Raw genomic sequence first — 16,977 nt, forward strand, 5'->3', positions numbered from 1 at the left:
CATGATAAAAATTCTCCTTCTTGGAGAAGCCCAACCAAGAGAAGGGGAGTTCTCGGAGAGGAAGGTTAGAGGCTAGGGCTTACTAACTCCCTGCAGATGTGTTTTTTTGACCCAGGCAGTTGTAGGCACTCAGGAATCTTCCTCCCCCTCTTAAAGCAAAACCCCACTTTGCCTAGTGGTCAACAGCACAAGCATCTGTGGGTTTGGAAGAGTTCAGAGCAGTTCTGACTTCTGGCAGCTATCCCAGGATCTCCTCTGTGAGTCCCGCGTGCTTGCTTCAGATTCAAAACCACCAAAATCCTCACAGGTAATCGTCAGCTTGATGCATTTCAGGTCTGGAAGCAGCTGGGCCGGGGAGAGGGGAAGGCAGTGGGTGGGGCTTGCCTGGGCAGCATTGCCGGGACTCCGGCCGAGTGTGCTTTGGCGGCTGCCTAGGGTGCTGGGTTTGAGGAAGGAGTTAAGTGAAGGACTGCAGGGGACACGTGTGCTTGGTCAGGGTGAACATACCATTCCCCTGAAGAACCAAGCCAGCCTGAATGCCCAAGGTTGGCCTCTTCAACCGGGAGGCCTTCCTCGTTGGGCCTTCTAGGGAGACACTCCCACACGGACGGACGTGTAGACGTTCATCAGTCCTGCTCCTCTGGGGGAGCCAGGCCCCAGGCGGATGAGCAGGAGGAGCAGCCCCTGAAGAACAAGGTTTGTGCTTTTCTTTGGTTGGCATCCCCAAGGGTCTACTGATGCTGCAATGGTGACTCCACCCAGAGAGGGAGGATTAAACGGTTATCGGTTTAGGGCCATGGTCTCCTCGTTGCCCCTTGTGAATCAAGGAGACATCAGGACGTTCGTTTACACACGTGAAGTTGTTTATGGCAAACAGGTTGCATCTCTGAGTATAGAGACAAGTGGTTCTCTCAGGCTGTGGGCAGGCGTTTGTTGAACGGGGGATTAGAATAAGTGGTGTCATGCAGGACACAGCCTGGAGCAGACACACTACGATGTGCTATTCAGGGGTCGGCTCACGCTGGTGGCCTGTGTTCACTGTGCATCTCTATAAAACAGTGCTTCTCAGTCTTGGACTCTGCTGGGCCACAACCCAGACCAATTACATCAGAATCTCCGGAGGAGAGACCTCAGCCTCACTCGTTTTTAAAGCTGCCTAGGTGATTTGAATATACAGCTAGGGCCAGCAATCACAGCTTTCGAAGAACACCAGGCAGAGTCGTAAGGATTTGCTACCTCTTTTCAGCTGGAGTAACTGCACATTCTGTCTGGTTCGCATACGGCACAAAATTTCATTTGAAGAGTGTAGCGTCCTCAACGTCCTTCTTGCGCCTGAGTGGAGCATGGAATTGGGTTTGAGCTGTGTTCTGGGTTGGGTTGAACTGACTCCACCTCAGCCCCAGAGATGGGTCCTGTCTGGTCTAAGCCCATCGGGCTGATGCTAGCTCTCAGTGACTTACCCAATAGCTTTGGACTAAGCCCATCAGCTATCCGATGGTCCAAGTGGCTCAGAGTTCAAGATTCTTGCTCAACACTGGAGGAGGGGAAACCTTCTCCCAGGGTAGGTAATTGGGGGGCATCCTACAAATACCAGGGTGCCTGGCTAGGATGAAGGTGTCTCTGTGGGTGGCGGGATGGAGAGACAGAGAACCTGAGTCCTTGCCAACGTCACCGAGCAGCTTGCCTTCCCCAGGCACAGCCAGCTGCCCCAGTCCCCTTTATCAAGCCCAGTCTGAGCTGGATGTCCCGTTACCTGCCAGCTGGAGTCCTAAATAATATAAAAGGGGCCTGAGGTTGGGTAAAGCAAGCCGGGTAATCACTGCTAAAGGAAGCAAAGACTTCCCGAGAGGCACCCAGGGCCAGGCCACGCCGGGGTTGGAGCCCAGCCGCCACTCCTAGTTCAGGGCCACCTGGCAAGCAAGAGGTAACAGGAGTCACACCAAGGTAAGGCTCATCTGCTTCTTTCAACCTTCCTAGGCCAAGGATGAGTCCAATTTTGGTGCTAGTGTATCCTTGACCTCACTTTGGTTTTCCTTTTTAACAGAGAAAAGCCTCAGCCTTATAGCCCTTAGCACACAATAGGTAGCAAAAACTTAATTGTTTTGTATTTTCTTTCATGGTCATCTTCATTAATGGCAAATGATGCTGGCGTTCCTTTTTGATAGTGATATAGTTTTCCTTTATTTAAAAGAGGCAGTTGAAACATACTGCGAACATAAAGCAGGTGTTAGGCAGATGTGGCAGAAAGGATGGTGGCAGTGTGAATGGGTGTAGTCTGGGAAACGCTGAGCCAGGGAAAGTGCAATGTGTTGGTTTAGACACGGGCTCACACCTTTTCGTTCAGAGCAGAAGCCTTTCTGATGAGGCTGGTCTTTACTCAACGCCAAGGCTGCACGGTGTGGTTGGAAAGACCAGTGGCTGTGGACTCAGGTCCTTGTCAGCATCTTCCCCTTCGCCAGCTAAATCTTGGGACAAGTTAGATTCTCCGAGCCTGAATTCACGTCAGCACCTGAAACCTGGAGCTAATGCTCCCTTTACAGGATTTCGTGGGGTGGGGCAGGGAAAGGAAGGACTGGGCAGGACTGTTTTGAGGACTCAAATATTTTAAGATTCTAGTGCCCTACAACTAGTCCCAGGAACTACGCGAGTGATGCCCTGAAGATACTTGTTGAGTAGCTGTGTGTTCATGATGTGCCCTGAGCTTTGGGCATTTTTAGGAACAATGATGACCTCCTAGAAAGGTGTCATTGAGCCCTTAGCCTGGAGGCCCCTCCTTGGAGGAGAGGGTCATTCGAGCTTCTGGGGGTGGGGGAGATTTGCTGGCTGAGGGAGCGGCAACGAGCAAGTCACGCCACTGTCTCCTCCTCCGCCGTCTCCAAGGCAGGATCTTTACTTTTGATTCCTAGACTCTAGCAGATGGCTACTGCACACACACAGCTGTCACATTCCGCTGCAGTCTCGACGGCAGCCAGTACAGCGCCCGTGTCAAGCACATTGGAAAAGGCTTTCTACTTTCAGCTGCTGCTTCAGCTCCCAAAAGCTACCCAATGTGCTTATTAGGGTATCCATTGTGCTTCCTTCATAGTAATAACATTAAGAAAGGTACATAATAGTAAAAATAAGGATTTTTATTGCAAAAAGCAGTTTAGGTTTAAATGGTCTTACACCTTAAGGCCAGATGGTGTCCTGGGTGGGGGTGGGGGTTGCACATACATTGTATTCTGAAAAACACTCATGAGTTGCAACCAAACTCGTTAAATAGTGTGGAAGATTCTGCCCTGTATTCCAGAGCGTCTGTCCCGGAAATCATTAGGGCCCTTTCTTCCCGTGTCCCCCAGCCCCGCAACCTTGACTGGAGCACTGTGAAATCATGACTTAAGGATTTTCAGGGGGTGATTTTGACTCATACATATGCAACTTTCACCTTTCAAACACAATCCCACCTAAGTTGCAGCTCAGCTCCAGTGCATGTTATATTGAATGTTCCAAGTCATTATTTAAAGTGGGGCAAGCGTGTAGGAAGTAGGAGGACACAAAGAATGACCTTTGGTGACCTTCCTTCCTTTGGTGCAAGTTTGGATCTAATTTCAAGCCCACCTTCCAGCAGTTGTTGGGAGAAATGCCTTATTTTCAAACCTGACTGTCAAGAGTTTGTCTCAGCCTTTGCCTAGACTATCTCCTGATAACTGGTTACGTTGCAATGCCGTTTCAGAATGGTGGAAGCAGCCTTTTATTTCTAGTCTTCTGGAAGTTTCTAAGTTTGAGATGTTCCTGCATGACACCTTGGTGGAAACATGCCTGCAACTGGTGGCGAGTCTGCAGGCAGCAGGGAGGTAGACGGGTTCACAATGGGCAGAAAAAAACCATCGCCTGACATAAGGCTCTGCAAAATCTGTACATTTATTATGTCCTACTTAATTTTGTTACGAGATTTTCCGTCACGGCAGCTAAGTAGCTCTCGAACTTTAGGGGCATAGGATCACCTAGAAATGATTTTTGGGCCCCACGTCGAGGGTTCAGTGCTGATATTCTGAAGCTGAGGTAGAGGAACCACTCCTCTGCATGGCTGTGCTCACGGGTGAGAAGCAGGCTTAATCACTGCTGGTGAAGTGTTTCAGAAGGGGAGCTCCCCGTCTTTAACAGATGCAGCCTTCAAAGGCGCTCACTTCTGAAATGGGCATCTTTACACACGGGCAGGCATCTGGATCAGACAGACACACAGCTACAGGGCAGTAAGAGGGGCAGATCCTTTTCTGCTTGGATCTTAAAGAGGGGACAAAGCTGTTTGACAGAGTTTCCCCTGTACTGCTCAATGACAAGGAACCAAAATTGGCCTGTGAAAGTGCTCCTATGTGCTGAAATGAGAGACCACAGCCCTGGCCAGCCTGACTCTGGAACTCATTGTCACAAGAAAATCTGAGGAGCAAAAAAGAATATTTCTCTACATTAAGTCAATAGGATTTCCCTTGTTAAAATGAGAATCTACAGAATGTTCATCCTGAAGTTATAGGCATTCTCTAATTAGGAGGTGGCAGATTGCCACAGACTTAAATTTAAATGATCTCTGGATTGTTCCAAAAACAAACAGTAGCAACAACATTCTTTTAAAATGGCTTTTATTGAGACACTTTTAGGGAATCTGCAACATTTCCAGTTCGGAATCTTTTATTATTTCCAATTCTTTTAGGAACTATACCCTTTCTTCTAAATGCCAAAAAGGCACTCTCCCACCTTAGTGAGGAAGCATACTTATCCGTCTCCACTCCAGCGCCCAACCAGGACCCCAAACCTCTTGCTATTTTGTACAAATCTCAGTCCTCCACGTGAACTCAGAAACTCAGGCTCTGTTATTCCTGTTAATTAGGAAGAGCAATTTCCAAACAAATGTGCGATGGCTTAAATTCAGCTGGTACGTCTGATCTGGTAATCTGTAGCATCTTAATTTGGGGATATCCTGTCCTAAATTTTGGCTGGTGCATGTAGAATTTATAATCTACCTATACAACAGATTTAAAATAGCTCCATGCCACCCTCAAACACCCTAAAGATTTTAAAAAAGCGTAGCATTTTAGGGAGAGGTAGATCAAATCTCTTCTCTGTTAACAACAGCATTAACAAGAGTCTTTTTTGGAGTTATGGAAATCAGCCACTTCGGAGTTCTTCAGTTAGGCCAATGTCCTGAGAGGTGACCAACCTCTGCACGGACTGGAGTAGCCCATCACTGCTGTAACTCCTGGAAATGTTGGCCTAATTCTGCCTCCTGTAACTTTCTGCTTTTTAGTACGATTTGCTCTTGGGAATCTATGCAACAGTAAAATACCAACTCCTTCTATCTTGACAGCCTTCCAAATGCGTTTCCCGTAATAGCAAGATGGTCAAAGGAGTTATAACAGAGGCAAAGTAGTTGCCTCTTTACTACAATTGTTCCTATTATAGTGAAAACTACATTTACTTCATTTAGAAGAAAAAACACCAGGGCATTAAGATTCTGCTTGCAAATTAATGCCAATTTATGTTTACATCCTTTTATCATTGAGACATTTACATATATATGCAGGCTGTGCTCCTTAACAAAAGGGGAACTGAAAAATCCCAAGGATGTTTTATTTTTGCAGTTAAAAGGAAAAAAAAACCACAAAACTGAATGATTTTGTAACAAGTGCCACGAGAGAAAGCATTCTTTATATGCAAATGGCAGATCTTGGTTTTCCACAAGTTTCCTCCATGACCGTGGCTTCCATCTCTGGTAAAAGAGAGTTACGGCATTAAATGGCACAAGATATAATGGACACAGGACTGCCATGGGTAATAAAGCAAATATTTACATTAAGCACAATACAGCAATTTATTTAGATGCTTAAAATGAATACAAAGGGAAATAAAGATCACAAAATTATACATACTACAACAGTGTGTCATATATTAGATGGTATAAATGAATACACCAGGGTGGTGTTTAACTAAAGATAAAACTAAATATCCAAAAGGCAGCACTCATTGGTTTGCTGCTTTAACACAACACACTTTTATACAGATCTAAAAGGTGTCAAAATTAGTAGCTGCAAAGTCAGTTCTTGCATGTGATTTTAGCTTAAAAGATTTCAGAAAACAGATCTGAAATACCAGTTTTTGACAGCTGAAATGTCAAGGATTTTCAGAACAAGAAAAAGTCTATAATACAAGAGAGTCCAGATATATATTTTATGTGGCTGGCCTCTGTTGCAAGATTGTACAAGGTTATGTGCAAAAACTAAGTCTGTCCAAAAGTCTTTACTAGCGCAGATTCAAGCTTTTGCTAGGTAAACTAGATACAGCGTTTATTACACAGCAAGGGCAACACTAAAAAAAAATCTATGATGGGCACACAATAACAATATCATAAGCATCACTTGAATAGGTCTAAAAGACTGTACAAATATACATTTCAACTATTCAGAATGAATACATGGAAAAAAATCGATATTCCCAAAGTCTACTATACACATTAGACTGGTAGCTTGTACGTTGGCCCTATACTACCATCTGAATCAGTGTAACACTTCTCAAGGACATCCAACCAAACATTTTACAGAGGGAAAGAAATGTTGAAAAGGCAGATAAAATAAACCTCTGCTTTTCCTCGTGTGCATTCATAAGCCACCAGCTTATTGGTTTTTCACATTTAGTTACTATGTCTGTCAGAGAAGGTTCTGAAGCAAGATCAGCCAATCATGTGTCATAGACTTAGAAATAACCACTGGAACCGCAGCAGCCACATGTCCCACAGCCTGCTGACGAGTACTCACAAGGCAGTACCAGCTAGAAGACAGCTTTGCAGTCATAGTGAATACAGAACAGAGTGCCAGGCTGTAGCACGTCTCTAATGCCAGGGACCCCAGCACTTATGCCTGTTGGCTGCTCAGTTTAACTCCGGCTAAGCTGCCATGCATCGGCTCAGCTACACCATCAGTCATGTTGTCAAACTGCTCTCCGTCCTCACTGTCAATTGTGCTATTCTGCCACTCAATCTGGGGGTTAGATAAGCGCTCATCATTCTCAGATGCATTCTTCCACTGTGACTGGTCCTTGGACCAAAACCCTTCAACTTTTCCATAGGAACTATTCTTCCATTTCAACTGCTCTCTGTCACTTTGCATGGTAGCCTTTTTTTTGGCAGCTGGCTTACTGCTCCTTGTATCTTCACTCTGAGAAGACTCGTCAGACCAGGTTCCTGGTTTCATTTCACATGTATTGTCCTCAAAGTCCGATGCTTGTTGGGAACCAGGTCCACTCTCAGATGGAGAAGCACCATCTTTCCACTCAACAACATCGTCTTGCTCAACCTCACTGTCAGAAGCATCATGCATTAGTTTGGTTGGTTCCTCAGTCAAATGAACAGTTTCATACTTTGAACCATCCTCCTCTTTTTGGTCTAGCTTTTCCTCAGATTCTAAAGCATCCTCAGGAATTACCTTTGGGACGTGTTCCTCTGGGTCATTAGGGATTTTAGGCTCAACTTCAAAAACAGGGTCAAAAGGGCTACCACTTCCATTGGATTCTTCTTCCAAATTTTCAAAACTGTCTGAAGAACTATCATCTTCCTTCCCAAGGTTGAGCTTTTTGTCAGCAGTCTTACTAGCATTAACTCTGGAATTCTTCTCATCATGATTTTCAAATAGCCACTCAGCATCAAAATCCATCTCATGCTTGACTTTATTTAATTCTTTCATATTAAAGCCCAGCAACACACCAGGTTTGTACTTTTCACAATCACGGACACACTTCTTCCTTTTGTTACTAAAATGGGAAGCAATGTCACTCTTCCACAACCATAAACTGGCCGCTAACTTTTCAATTTCTCTCCTGGTGGGATAGGGCTGTTTGTTGAAATACTTTGTTAGAAAGCTTTTCCTGGCCTCATAGGAATCATCTTCATGACCCTTGGGGTCTAAAGCTAAAACAACAGGTTCTTCAGGCTTCTCTTCAAAGAAGCTGGGTGAATCACTATCATCATCTAACTTTCGCTTTTTCAGTAAGGGAAATTCCATTTGCTCATAAGTGCGCTTCACAGGTGCCAGGCCTGGAGACTGATTAAGCCGAGAGGGTGCATTTGTCTTATCCTGGCCGTTTTGGGTCTTTCCAACACCCCTGCAGTGAACTAGATGCAGAGTGATAGTCGAGGCGGTCATGTTGCTGGTGTACACACCAAGGCAATGGATGCATTTGTAGGTGAGCTTTTTCTCAACTGGATGAACCGTCTGAATAACTTGGTGTCTCTCTCGTAAGTGATGTGCAAGTGCATCAGATATGGGTCCTTTTAGGATTGAAAAGCAAAGGGGGCAAAGGGTTTTCCCAACATCCTTTTTATAGGGTACTGCAGCCTGAGGTGAACTTTTAACAGGGATATCTGCCTTTTCCTGAACTTTTGGCTGTGGCTTTGGAGGAACTGGAGGATTATTTTGGGCATGGTAAGCAACAGATTCAGCTGGGGCATCCCTCAGGTTGTATGTGGTCACCAGGAGATGGATGTTAGTGTGACTACCCTGCTGCAATGTCAAATCAAAACTCAAAGTGGAATCCGTTTTAGGTCCCATCTCTTCATCAATGTGAACCATCCGCATGTGTGCAGCCATCTTTTCCACATCGTTGAAAGTTGAACGGCAATATGGACAAGACAGACCATGAATTAACATATGGTTGAGCAGCGTATCTGTGGGCAAATAGCGATTACAGTAAAGGCATTTGCTAGTGAAATTGTGTATCTTCATAATGTAGTTGGCTACTGCTGGGACTTTCTCAGCTTTATGTTCTTTTTCGAAGTGCACACTATAGACATTTTCAGGAAAAAGCTCATTACAGATTGTACATATTTTCCACTTTTGAGTTGAGGAAGTATTGGCAGGGGGTGGGCCTGTGGCAGCTGCAGGAGGTTTAGAACTGGACTGCCCTAACACTCTGGATGCCTGTGACTGGGAGAGGGAAGGAGATTTTAACTGGCCTGATGAGAGAGAGGAAGCATTAGCAGACTGCAGGGAGTATCTTGCTGGTGCCTGGGACCTCTGCTCTGACCCAAGCCCGTAAGATCTTCCATTTCCACTTGGAAGTAACTGCTTCACAGACTGAGATTGTTGAGGGATGGAAACTGGTGCATTGCCACCCAGACTCAGTCTCATCGACTGACCAACACCATAACCCTGGCCTACAGATTTGACCCCATAGTTGTTCTGCTGCAGGTGAACATTGGACATCATGTTGACTCCTGTAGAATTTAAGTTAGGCTTTGGTATTGAGAGTCGATTCACCATCTGCTGTGATGGTAAAGACCGGACGTTTCCAGAAGCAAGGGAACTAATTCTTGGTGGGAGTCCCATACCCTTCTTCTCTTGAGGTTTGGGAGCAATTAGCATCAAAGGTTTGGATCGGGGAACCACCACATTTGTGTGCCCGATCATGGCAGTGACCTGATAGCCTATGCGTTCGTGGTCTTCGATGACATGCTGTACCAAAGCTTCATAGGACTTTGGCATGAAAAGGCATCGCTTGCAGTGAATACTACTCTCTTCCCGGGCATTTGAGCCTAAGGGGACTGCCCCATTGAGTGATTTTTCTCCTGCCTTTGCTATGTAAGGTGCTGCCACATGCTGAAAATGTTCCCTGTAAATGTGCTTCCTAACTATTTCATACAGAGGATCTCGGTAAGTGCACTTCTTACAGTAATAAACAGCTTGCTCTACACTGTCAGCCTGCTTAGGTTTAAGGCCATCATTTTTGTTTTTATCTTTGAAAGTGCTGAGGCTGCTACTTGGTGCGCTGGCGTTTGGAGCATGAAATATTTTAATGTGTGTTTCCAAAGTCTTTTTGTCTGCATTGAAGGTACAGTAGGGGCAATTAAGGAGAATCCTATTTTCAAAGTCTTCACTATGGACATTCCGGAAATGACTTTTGTAGGCAGAAAAAAATTTTGAGGAAAACGGACAAGCACTGCAGCAAAAAGGTTTTGTCCGATAGTCCTAAAGAAAACACAAAAACTAGAATCAGAATGCCACTTCAGATAGGCAGTAACAGGTTCTACGTTTTTCCCCCCAGAATGTTATTTTTAGAACACAAACTCTGTAGTGAGTGGATTTCAGTATGTCTTTTTCTTCTGTAGAATAACTTTATAAAATATAGAAACTCAAATGAAAAACCTGTCTTAAAGCAATTATTTTTATTTATGTCCCACAGTGTAAATTAAAAACTCAATGCTAAATTCTTCCTCAACGTTTAGAAAAGAGCAGTCACATTTGTTGATTGGTTTTAGCCAAACCAAAAGGCTTGAAGACAAACATTTTACAAGCTACAAATAAGAATAATCTACACAAAGTCATTTGGTAGCTTCACAAATCAGGAAGCTACCAAAGGCTTCAGATTTACCATGTGCAGTCATGTGCCCCTTAACAACGGGGTATGTTCTGAGAAAAGCATTTTTAAATGAGTCTGTCATTGTGTGAACATTACAAAGCATGCTTACACAAACCTATATGGTACAGTCCACTAGATACCCAGGCTGTACGGCATATCACTCCTAGGCCACAAATCTGAACAGCATGTTACTGTACTGTAGACGACGGCAGCACAATGGTATTTGTCTCTAAACACAGCTAAACACAGAGAAGTTACAGTAAAAATATGGTATGAAAGATTAAAAAAAATGGTACACCTGTGCAGGGCACTTACCATGAATGGAGCTTGCAGCACTGGAAGTTGCTCTGGGTGGGTCTGTGTGTGTAGTGAGTAAATGCGAAAGCCGAGGACATTACTGTACACTACTATAGCTTCTAAACACTGTACATTTAGGCTACCCTAGATTTATAAAATATTTTCCTTCAATAATTAGCTTACTACAACTTTATAAGCATTTCGATTTTTAACTCACAAAAACACTTAGCTTAAAACACACACATTGTACAACCGTACAAAAATATTTTTTTATCTTTATATACAATATGTTCTGTAAGTTTTTTCCTATTTTTAAACTTTTTTTGTGAAAAATTAAGACACAAACACACACATGAGCCTAGGCCTACACAGGGGCAGGATCATCAATATCACAGTCTTCCACCTTCACATCTTATTCCATCAGAAGGTCTTTAGGGGAAATAACATGCATGAAGCCACCCCCTCCTATGACAATGAGGCCTTCTTCTGGAATACCTCCTGCAGGACCTGGTGCTCTCCTTGAGAAGGTGTCACGTTTCCCAGAGATACATCCATGGCGGTTTGCCGGGATTTTTTTGTTTGTTTGTTTTTTGTTTTTAAATCATAGATTTGTTTATAAGGAGATAATGCACCATGAACATTATTCTCTACCTTTTGGTGTTACAGTCCATGTTTTCAAACTTTTTAAAGAGTTTGCTGAGGTCTGCAAAAGCTTCTGCCAAACCCTTCACTGTGAATTTTCTTGAGGGTGGTTCTTTTCCTGAAGTTTCCTTTTCTCTCGCCACTTCTTCAGGTATACATTCCTGTTCCACTTCCAACAACTCCTCATTAGTCAATTCCTCAGGAACCACCTCCACCTCTAGAAGATCCTCAATGCCATCCTCATCCACACCCAGGTTTAAGTTGTGTGCCATCTCAACTACAGCCTTGTTCATTTTTGCAATCTCCTTACCCTTGGCAAATCCTTTGAACTCATGGGAAACCTCCTTAGTGTCTTCTTCCAGATGTCAGCCATCACCCCAAGCCCAAGTAGAGTTCTTGATGTAGTCATGGATGCTGGAAATCCTTCCAGGATTCATCAGTGCCTTCTCAGTGTCTTCCTAAGTTGTAGCAACAGCTTGGAGATAAGTAATAGGCCTTAAAAGATGCTGTAACTCCTTGACCAATGGCTGGCTCAAAGAGGTGGTGCCCGGAGGGAGAAACACTACTTTGATATTGGGATGAAGATCACTAATAAAAGGAGGATGTGCAGGAACACTCTGAAAGGTATGTTATTCTCCAAACAGTACTTCTGCATTTTGCTGGCATAGCAATTCAGGAAGGCATCTTGGAAGAGTGGCTGGGTCATCCATGACTTCTCACTGCTCGTGCAGCATACGGACAGTGCATGCTTACTGACACACTCGAAAGCCCTGGGGTTCTCATTGTGCCAGATCACAAAGGGTTTTATTTATTTATTTATTTTGAGACAGAGTCTTGCTCTGTTGCCCGGGCTAGAGTGAGTGCCGTGGCGTCAGCCTAGCTCACAGCAACCTCAAACTCCTGGGCTTAAGCGATCCTACTACCTCAGCCTCCCGAGTAGCTGGGACTACAGGCATGTGCCACCATGCTCGGCTAATTTTTTCTATATATATTTTTAGTTGGCCAGATAATTCCTTTATTTTTAGTAGAGACAGGGTCTCGCTCTTGCTCAGGCTGGTCTCGAACTCCTGACCTCGAGTGATCCACCCGCCTCGGCCTCCCAGAATGCTAGGATTACAGGCGTGAGCCACCGCGCCCGGCCCACAAAGGGTTTTAATCTGTAGCCTGCAACATTGTCCCCAAGCAAGAATGTTATCCTGTCCTCAAAAATCTTTGAAACTCGGCACTGATTTGGCCTTCTTATGGATGAAAGTCTTTTTAGGCACCTGTTTCCAGAATAGGAAGGTTTCTTCGATATTGAAAATTTGCTCTGGCAAGTTAAGTTTCCTCCACAATCAGCTTATCCAGAGGTTGCAAAAATTCTTCAGCTGCCTTCGATCCAGGTCATTAGAAGTTTCTCCATGTCTGATATAAGCCCTTCTGGAATTTTTGTTAGTCTAATTGCCTTCAATGAAACAGATCCTTTAAAGGGCTCTTGTTCTTCAAGATTGTAGTTATAGTGGAATGGGACATGTCTGCCTGGTGAATAACAACCATCACTGATTTTTCCACCTTCGTAGTCCTTAATCATTTTTAATTTTGTTTCCAGGTCAATCACTTGATGTGGCCTCTTTCTGGCAACGTTAGCTGTGGACTATGTATGAGTAGAGACCATGATGAATAAAACAGTATGAGGTGTGTGAGGCTGCTGCCAACATGACACGGCAAGTTATTTTACAGTAAAGTTTTTTTTAGAGAAGTAGTAAACCCTAATGATAAAAAGTATAGTATAGCAAATACATAAACTGATAATATAGTCTTTTATTATCATTATTAAGTAGTCATGCACCAGATAATGTTTTGGTCAAGAAGGAACTGCATATACAACAACGGTGCCATAAGATAATAGAGCTGAAAAATTCTTACCAACTAGTATTTACTATACAGTTGACCCTTGAAGAACCTTGGTTTGAACTGTGTGGGTCCACTTATACATGGATTTTTCTCCAAAATGAGGATCATTTTCCAAATAAGCATCAAAATTACACTATTCTTGGAATGCGAAAGAAACCCTCCTCTATGGAGGGCCAACTTTTCGTATACACAGGCTCTGCAGGGCTGACTGACTTGAGTATGCAAGGATTTTGGCATATGCACAGGTTCTAGAACCAATCCCAAGTATAGTATACTTTTTATCATTAGTTCAGCGTATACTTTTCCTACTTATTAAAAAAAAAGCTAACTGTAATTATCATAGGAGATTATGGCTTCATGCTTGTTACTGCCCTGAAGACCTTCTAGTGGGATAAGATGTGAAGGTGGAAGATAGTGGTATTGACTATCCTGACCCTGTGTAGGCCTAGGCTAATGTATGTATATGTGTGTGTATGTATATGTGTGTGTGTGTGTGCGCGCGCACGCGCGTCTTGATTTTGAACGAAAAAGTTTAAAAAAAAAATTAAAAATAGAAAAAAAACCTATAGACCAAGTACATAAAGATAGAAAATATTTTTGTATAGCTGTACAATGTGTTTCTGTTTTAAGCTAAGTATTACTATGAAAGAGTCAAAAAGTTAAAAATTAAAGTTTATAAAGTTACAGTAAGTTAAGATTTATTACTGAAAAAAGAAAAATATGTTATAAATTTAGTCTAGCCTAAGTGTACAGTGTTTAGAGGCTGTAGCAGTGTACAGGAATGTCCTAGGCTTTCACATTCACTCACTCAGAGCAACTTCCAGTCCTGCAAGATCCATTTATGGTAAGTGTTCTATACAGGTGTATCATTTTTTATGCTGTACTCTTACTGTTAACTTTTCTATGTTCAGAGACAGAAATACCACTGTGTTACCACTGCCTACAGTATTCAGTAAAATAACATGATGCTCAGGTTTGTAGCCTAGGAGTGACAGGCTACAGTATAGCCGCTATACCATATAGCCTAGGTGTGCAGTAGGCTATACCATTTAGGATTGTTTAAGCACGCTCTTGTGATGTTCACACAATGACAAATTCACTTAACAATGCTTTTCCCAGACTGTATCTCCATCGTTGGGTGATTCGTGACTCTAGTATGTACTGTACACAACTGTATGTACTATACTTTTGTATGACCAGCAGCACAGGTTTTGACAAGCATCACTACAAACATGCGGGTAATATGTTATGCTATGATGTCACCAGGCAATAGGAATTTTTCAGCTCCATAATAATTTTATTGGATCACTGTCACATATGTGGTCATTGACCAAAATGTCATTGTGTGATCCATGACTATAGGAAAATTTAGGGCCCAGAGTGTTTTAGTGTAATTTGACAATTTTAAGAGCAAGAGATACACACCTTTTATATTTCCCCCATCATGATAAATTTTCATAGAAAAAGGCAAATATTGATTTTTTTCTCTGATCAAAGTACAGCGTATATCTAGATTTCACTGCTGATCAAAAAACTACTGATGTGAAAAGTTGGCTTTCTTCTACAAGCCTTGCTTGTTCCTTGTCATCCAAGAACAGCTTCAAAAGAGCTAATGAAGTGACAGCTGCTTTAATTCAAATTAACAAGTTAAATAAAAATGTCCTACACACTGTGAGGAGTGCACAGTATTTAAAAGCCAGTAATACATTGTAGGATATACCGATACCAAAGAGTAATTTTCACAACTATGATTGTTAACACATGTACATTGGTCCTTTGATGAGACAAGTGAACATATGCTTGGCAAGAGGTTATCTTTTCTCCCTAGAAACCTACTTTGAACCAAAATGAAATACTCTGCTTTTCCTCAAAGTTCAACTCTTTTTTAGTATTAGACTGTGAGGCTTTCAGATTCATAAAACTGAATTAAATAAATGATGTGTCCCACTGGAAACCTTTCACATTCTAAGACTGCTGTTTAATACCTTTTCCCCAGGTATTAGTTAAGAAAGAAGCCCCTCAAATTTCTGAAGTGGAGTTTAAAAGTATTAATACTAATTTCCTGACAAATATGTGCCAATAGATGAACAGATCACTAATGCAGAATTACCATCACTACTGAAATAGGCAATGGTCAAAAACTGAATTAACAATCACTTCTCCCTGTGGAAAAAGAAACACCTACAGCTCCCTCTATCTATAAGGCATCTTCATCTATTGATACTTGTTGGCACCAATGACTGTCTCTATATATTTAGACAGCGTCTTGCTCTGTTGCCCAGGCTGGAGTGTACTGGCACCATCACAGTTCCACTGCAGCCTCAAACTCCTGGGCTCAAGCAATTTTCTCCTACCTCAGCCTCCCAAGGAGTCGGGACTACAGGTACATGCCACCACACTCGGCTAATTCTTTTTAAGTTTTTTGTAGAGATGAGGTCTCACTATCTTACCCAGGTTGCTCTCGAACTCCTGGCCTCAAGTGATCCTCCCTCCTGGCCTCAAGTGATCCTCCTGCCTTGGCCTCCCAAAGCACAGGGATTACAGGCGTGAGCCACCACACCTGGCCCTGTATTTAATGCCAATTTGTAAAAAGTAAGTTTTATCTCTCTGTCACTGCCTACAGGGTCATCTACCATGGCCGCCTATAAAGGCTTGGTGCCATCAACATAGAGAAAGGAGGAAGCTTAAATGGAAAAGTCTGGCTTTTTTCTCTCTAGATAAAACAAGGACAGCAATACCAACACAGAAAAATAGTAGATAACTAGATAAACAGAATGTTAGAACATTTTAGAAATGAGCCAAAGCTGTTTTGGGGGGAATGCTGGTATACAAAGGGCTTCAGAACTTTTAAGTAACAAAATTTCCTTTTCCTCTTACACTTGGAGTTTTAGTCCAATGACAAAAAAAGACAGCAAGTTCTTCTAAGTTTCCCCCATCACTTAGGAAAATAAGGAGTATGCAATTTTGACATTCCCCACATTAAAGCTGTTGCCCATAATCACTATGAAAAGCCTAGAGCTGAAAAGGGAAAGTGCCAAGGATACTGCCATTTGGGGAAGTCTCCTGTGCCACTTACCTGGTTTTTTGTAAGTGAAGGGTCCCATAGTCCTACATCCTCCCATGTAGTGTTTTTCAAATAAAAGTCGTTAGGTTCAAACTGTTTAAAATCCTAGAAGACAGTGAAAGAAGTTTACAAAAACATAGTGGTTTTTCAACTGTAGCCCAAACTTACATATAAATCCTACCTCTTAACTAGGGTTGGGGAGAGGCACAGGAAAACCAACCCCATCAAGAACTAAACTAGGAATGATAAAAAGGCTTACGGAAGCTGCACTGAACATTTTCTATCAACCAAACATTCTCTTAATGGTCAGCTAGGTTTCCAAGGAAACCGCTGGATGTTCTAATTAAGTAAAAAAATCCAGCCACACACTAATACCAATAAAGTACTGTAACTCATCAGTTATATTTAATAGTAATGGAATGAAGTCTAAAATAGCAATGTTTGCTTATAGCACTGCAGATGTGATATTTTGGTTCTGTGCAAGAAAAAAAAGATTTTTGGGAGGGAGGAGCAGGAGATTGGATGGGGAAGAAAACTCCGGGATTTCTGAATCCAAAAAGGAAGAAAGCTACTCAAAGAAATTAAGTAGTATGATGCTAAATTTATACTTTTATGTAAAAATGTAATAGCCTGCTCCCCCCTACTCCCTACACAGATCAGGAAGATATGAAGTCTTAGGGTAAATTTCCCCTCACTCCTAA

General features: G+C 42.7%; 1 protein-coding gene across 2 annotated transcripts in view; it reads right to left on the reverse strand.

The window, feature by feature from the left end:
* Positions 1-4,595: 4,595 nt before the first annotated feature.
* LOC123622728 (activity dependent neuroprotector homeobox) overlaps positions 4,596-16,977 on the reverse strand; it is a 35,303-nt gene continuing 22,921 nt past the window's right edge. For both annotated transcript variants that reach the window (XM_045529263.1, XM_045529264.1), the window contains 2 exons: positions 16,289-16,381; positions 4,596-9,989 (listed from right to left, as the gene is read on the reverse strand). In XM_045529263.1, coding sequence (XP_045385219.1) covers positions 6,882-9,989; positions 16,289-16,381 — 3,201 coding nt within the window. In that variant the 3' untranslated portion in view covers positions 4,596-6,881. The remainder of the gene's footprint in view (positions 9,990-16,288; positions 16,382-16,977) is intronic.

The sequence above is a fragment of the Lemur catta genome, chromosome 17 (genome assembly GCF_020740605.2).
Source record: "Lemur catta isolate mLemCat1 chromosome 17, mLemCat1.pri, whole genome shotgun sequence".
Lineage (NCBI taxonomy): Eukaryota > Metazoa > Chordata > Mammalia > Primates > Lemuridae > Lemur > Lemur catta.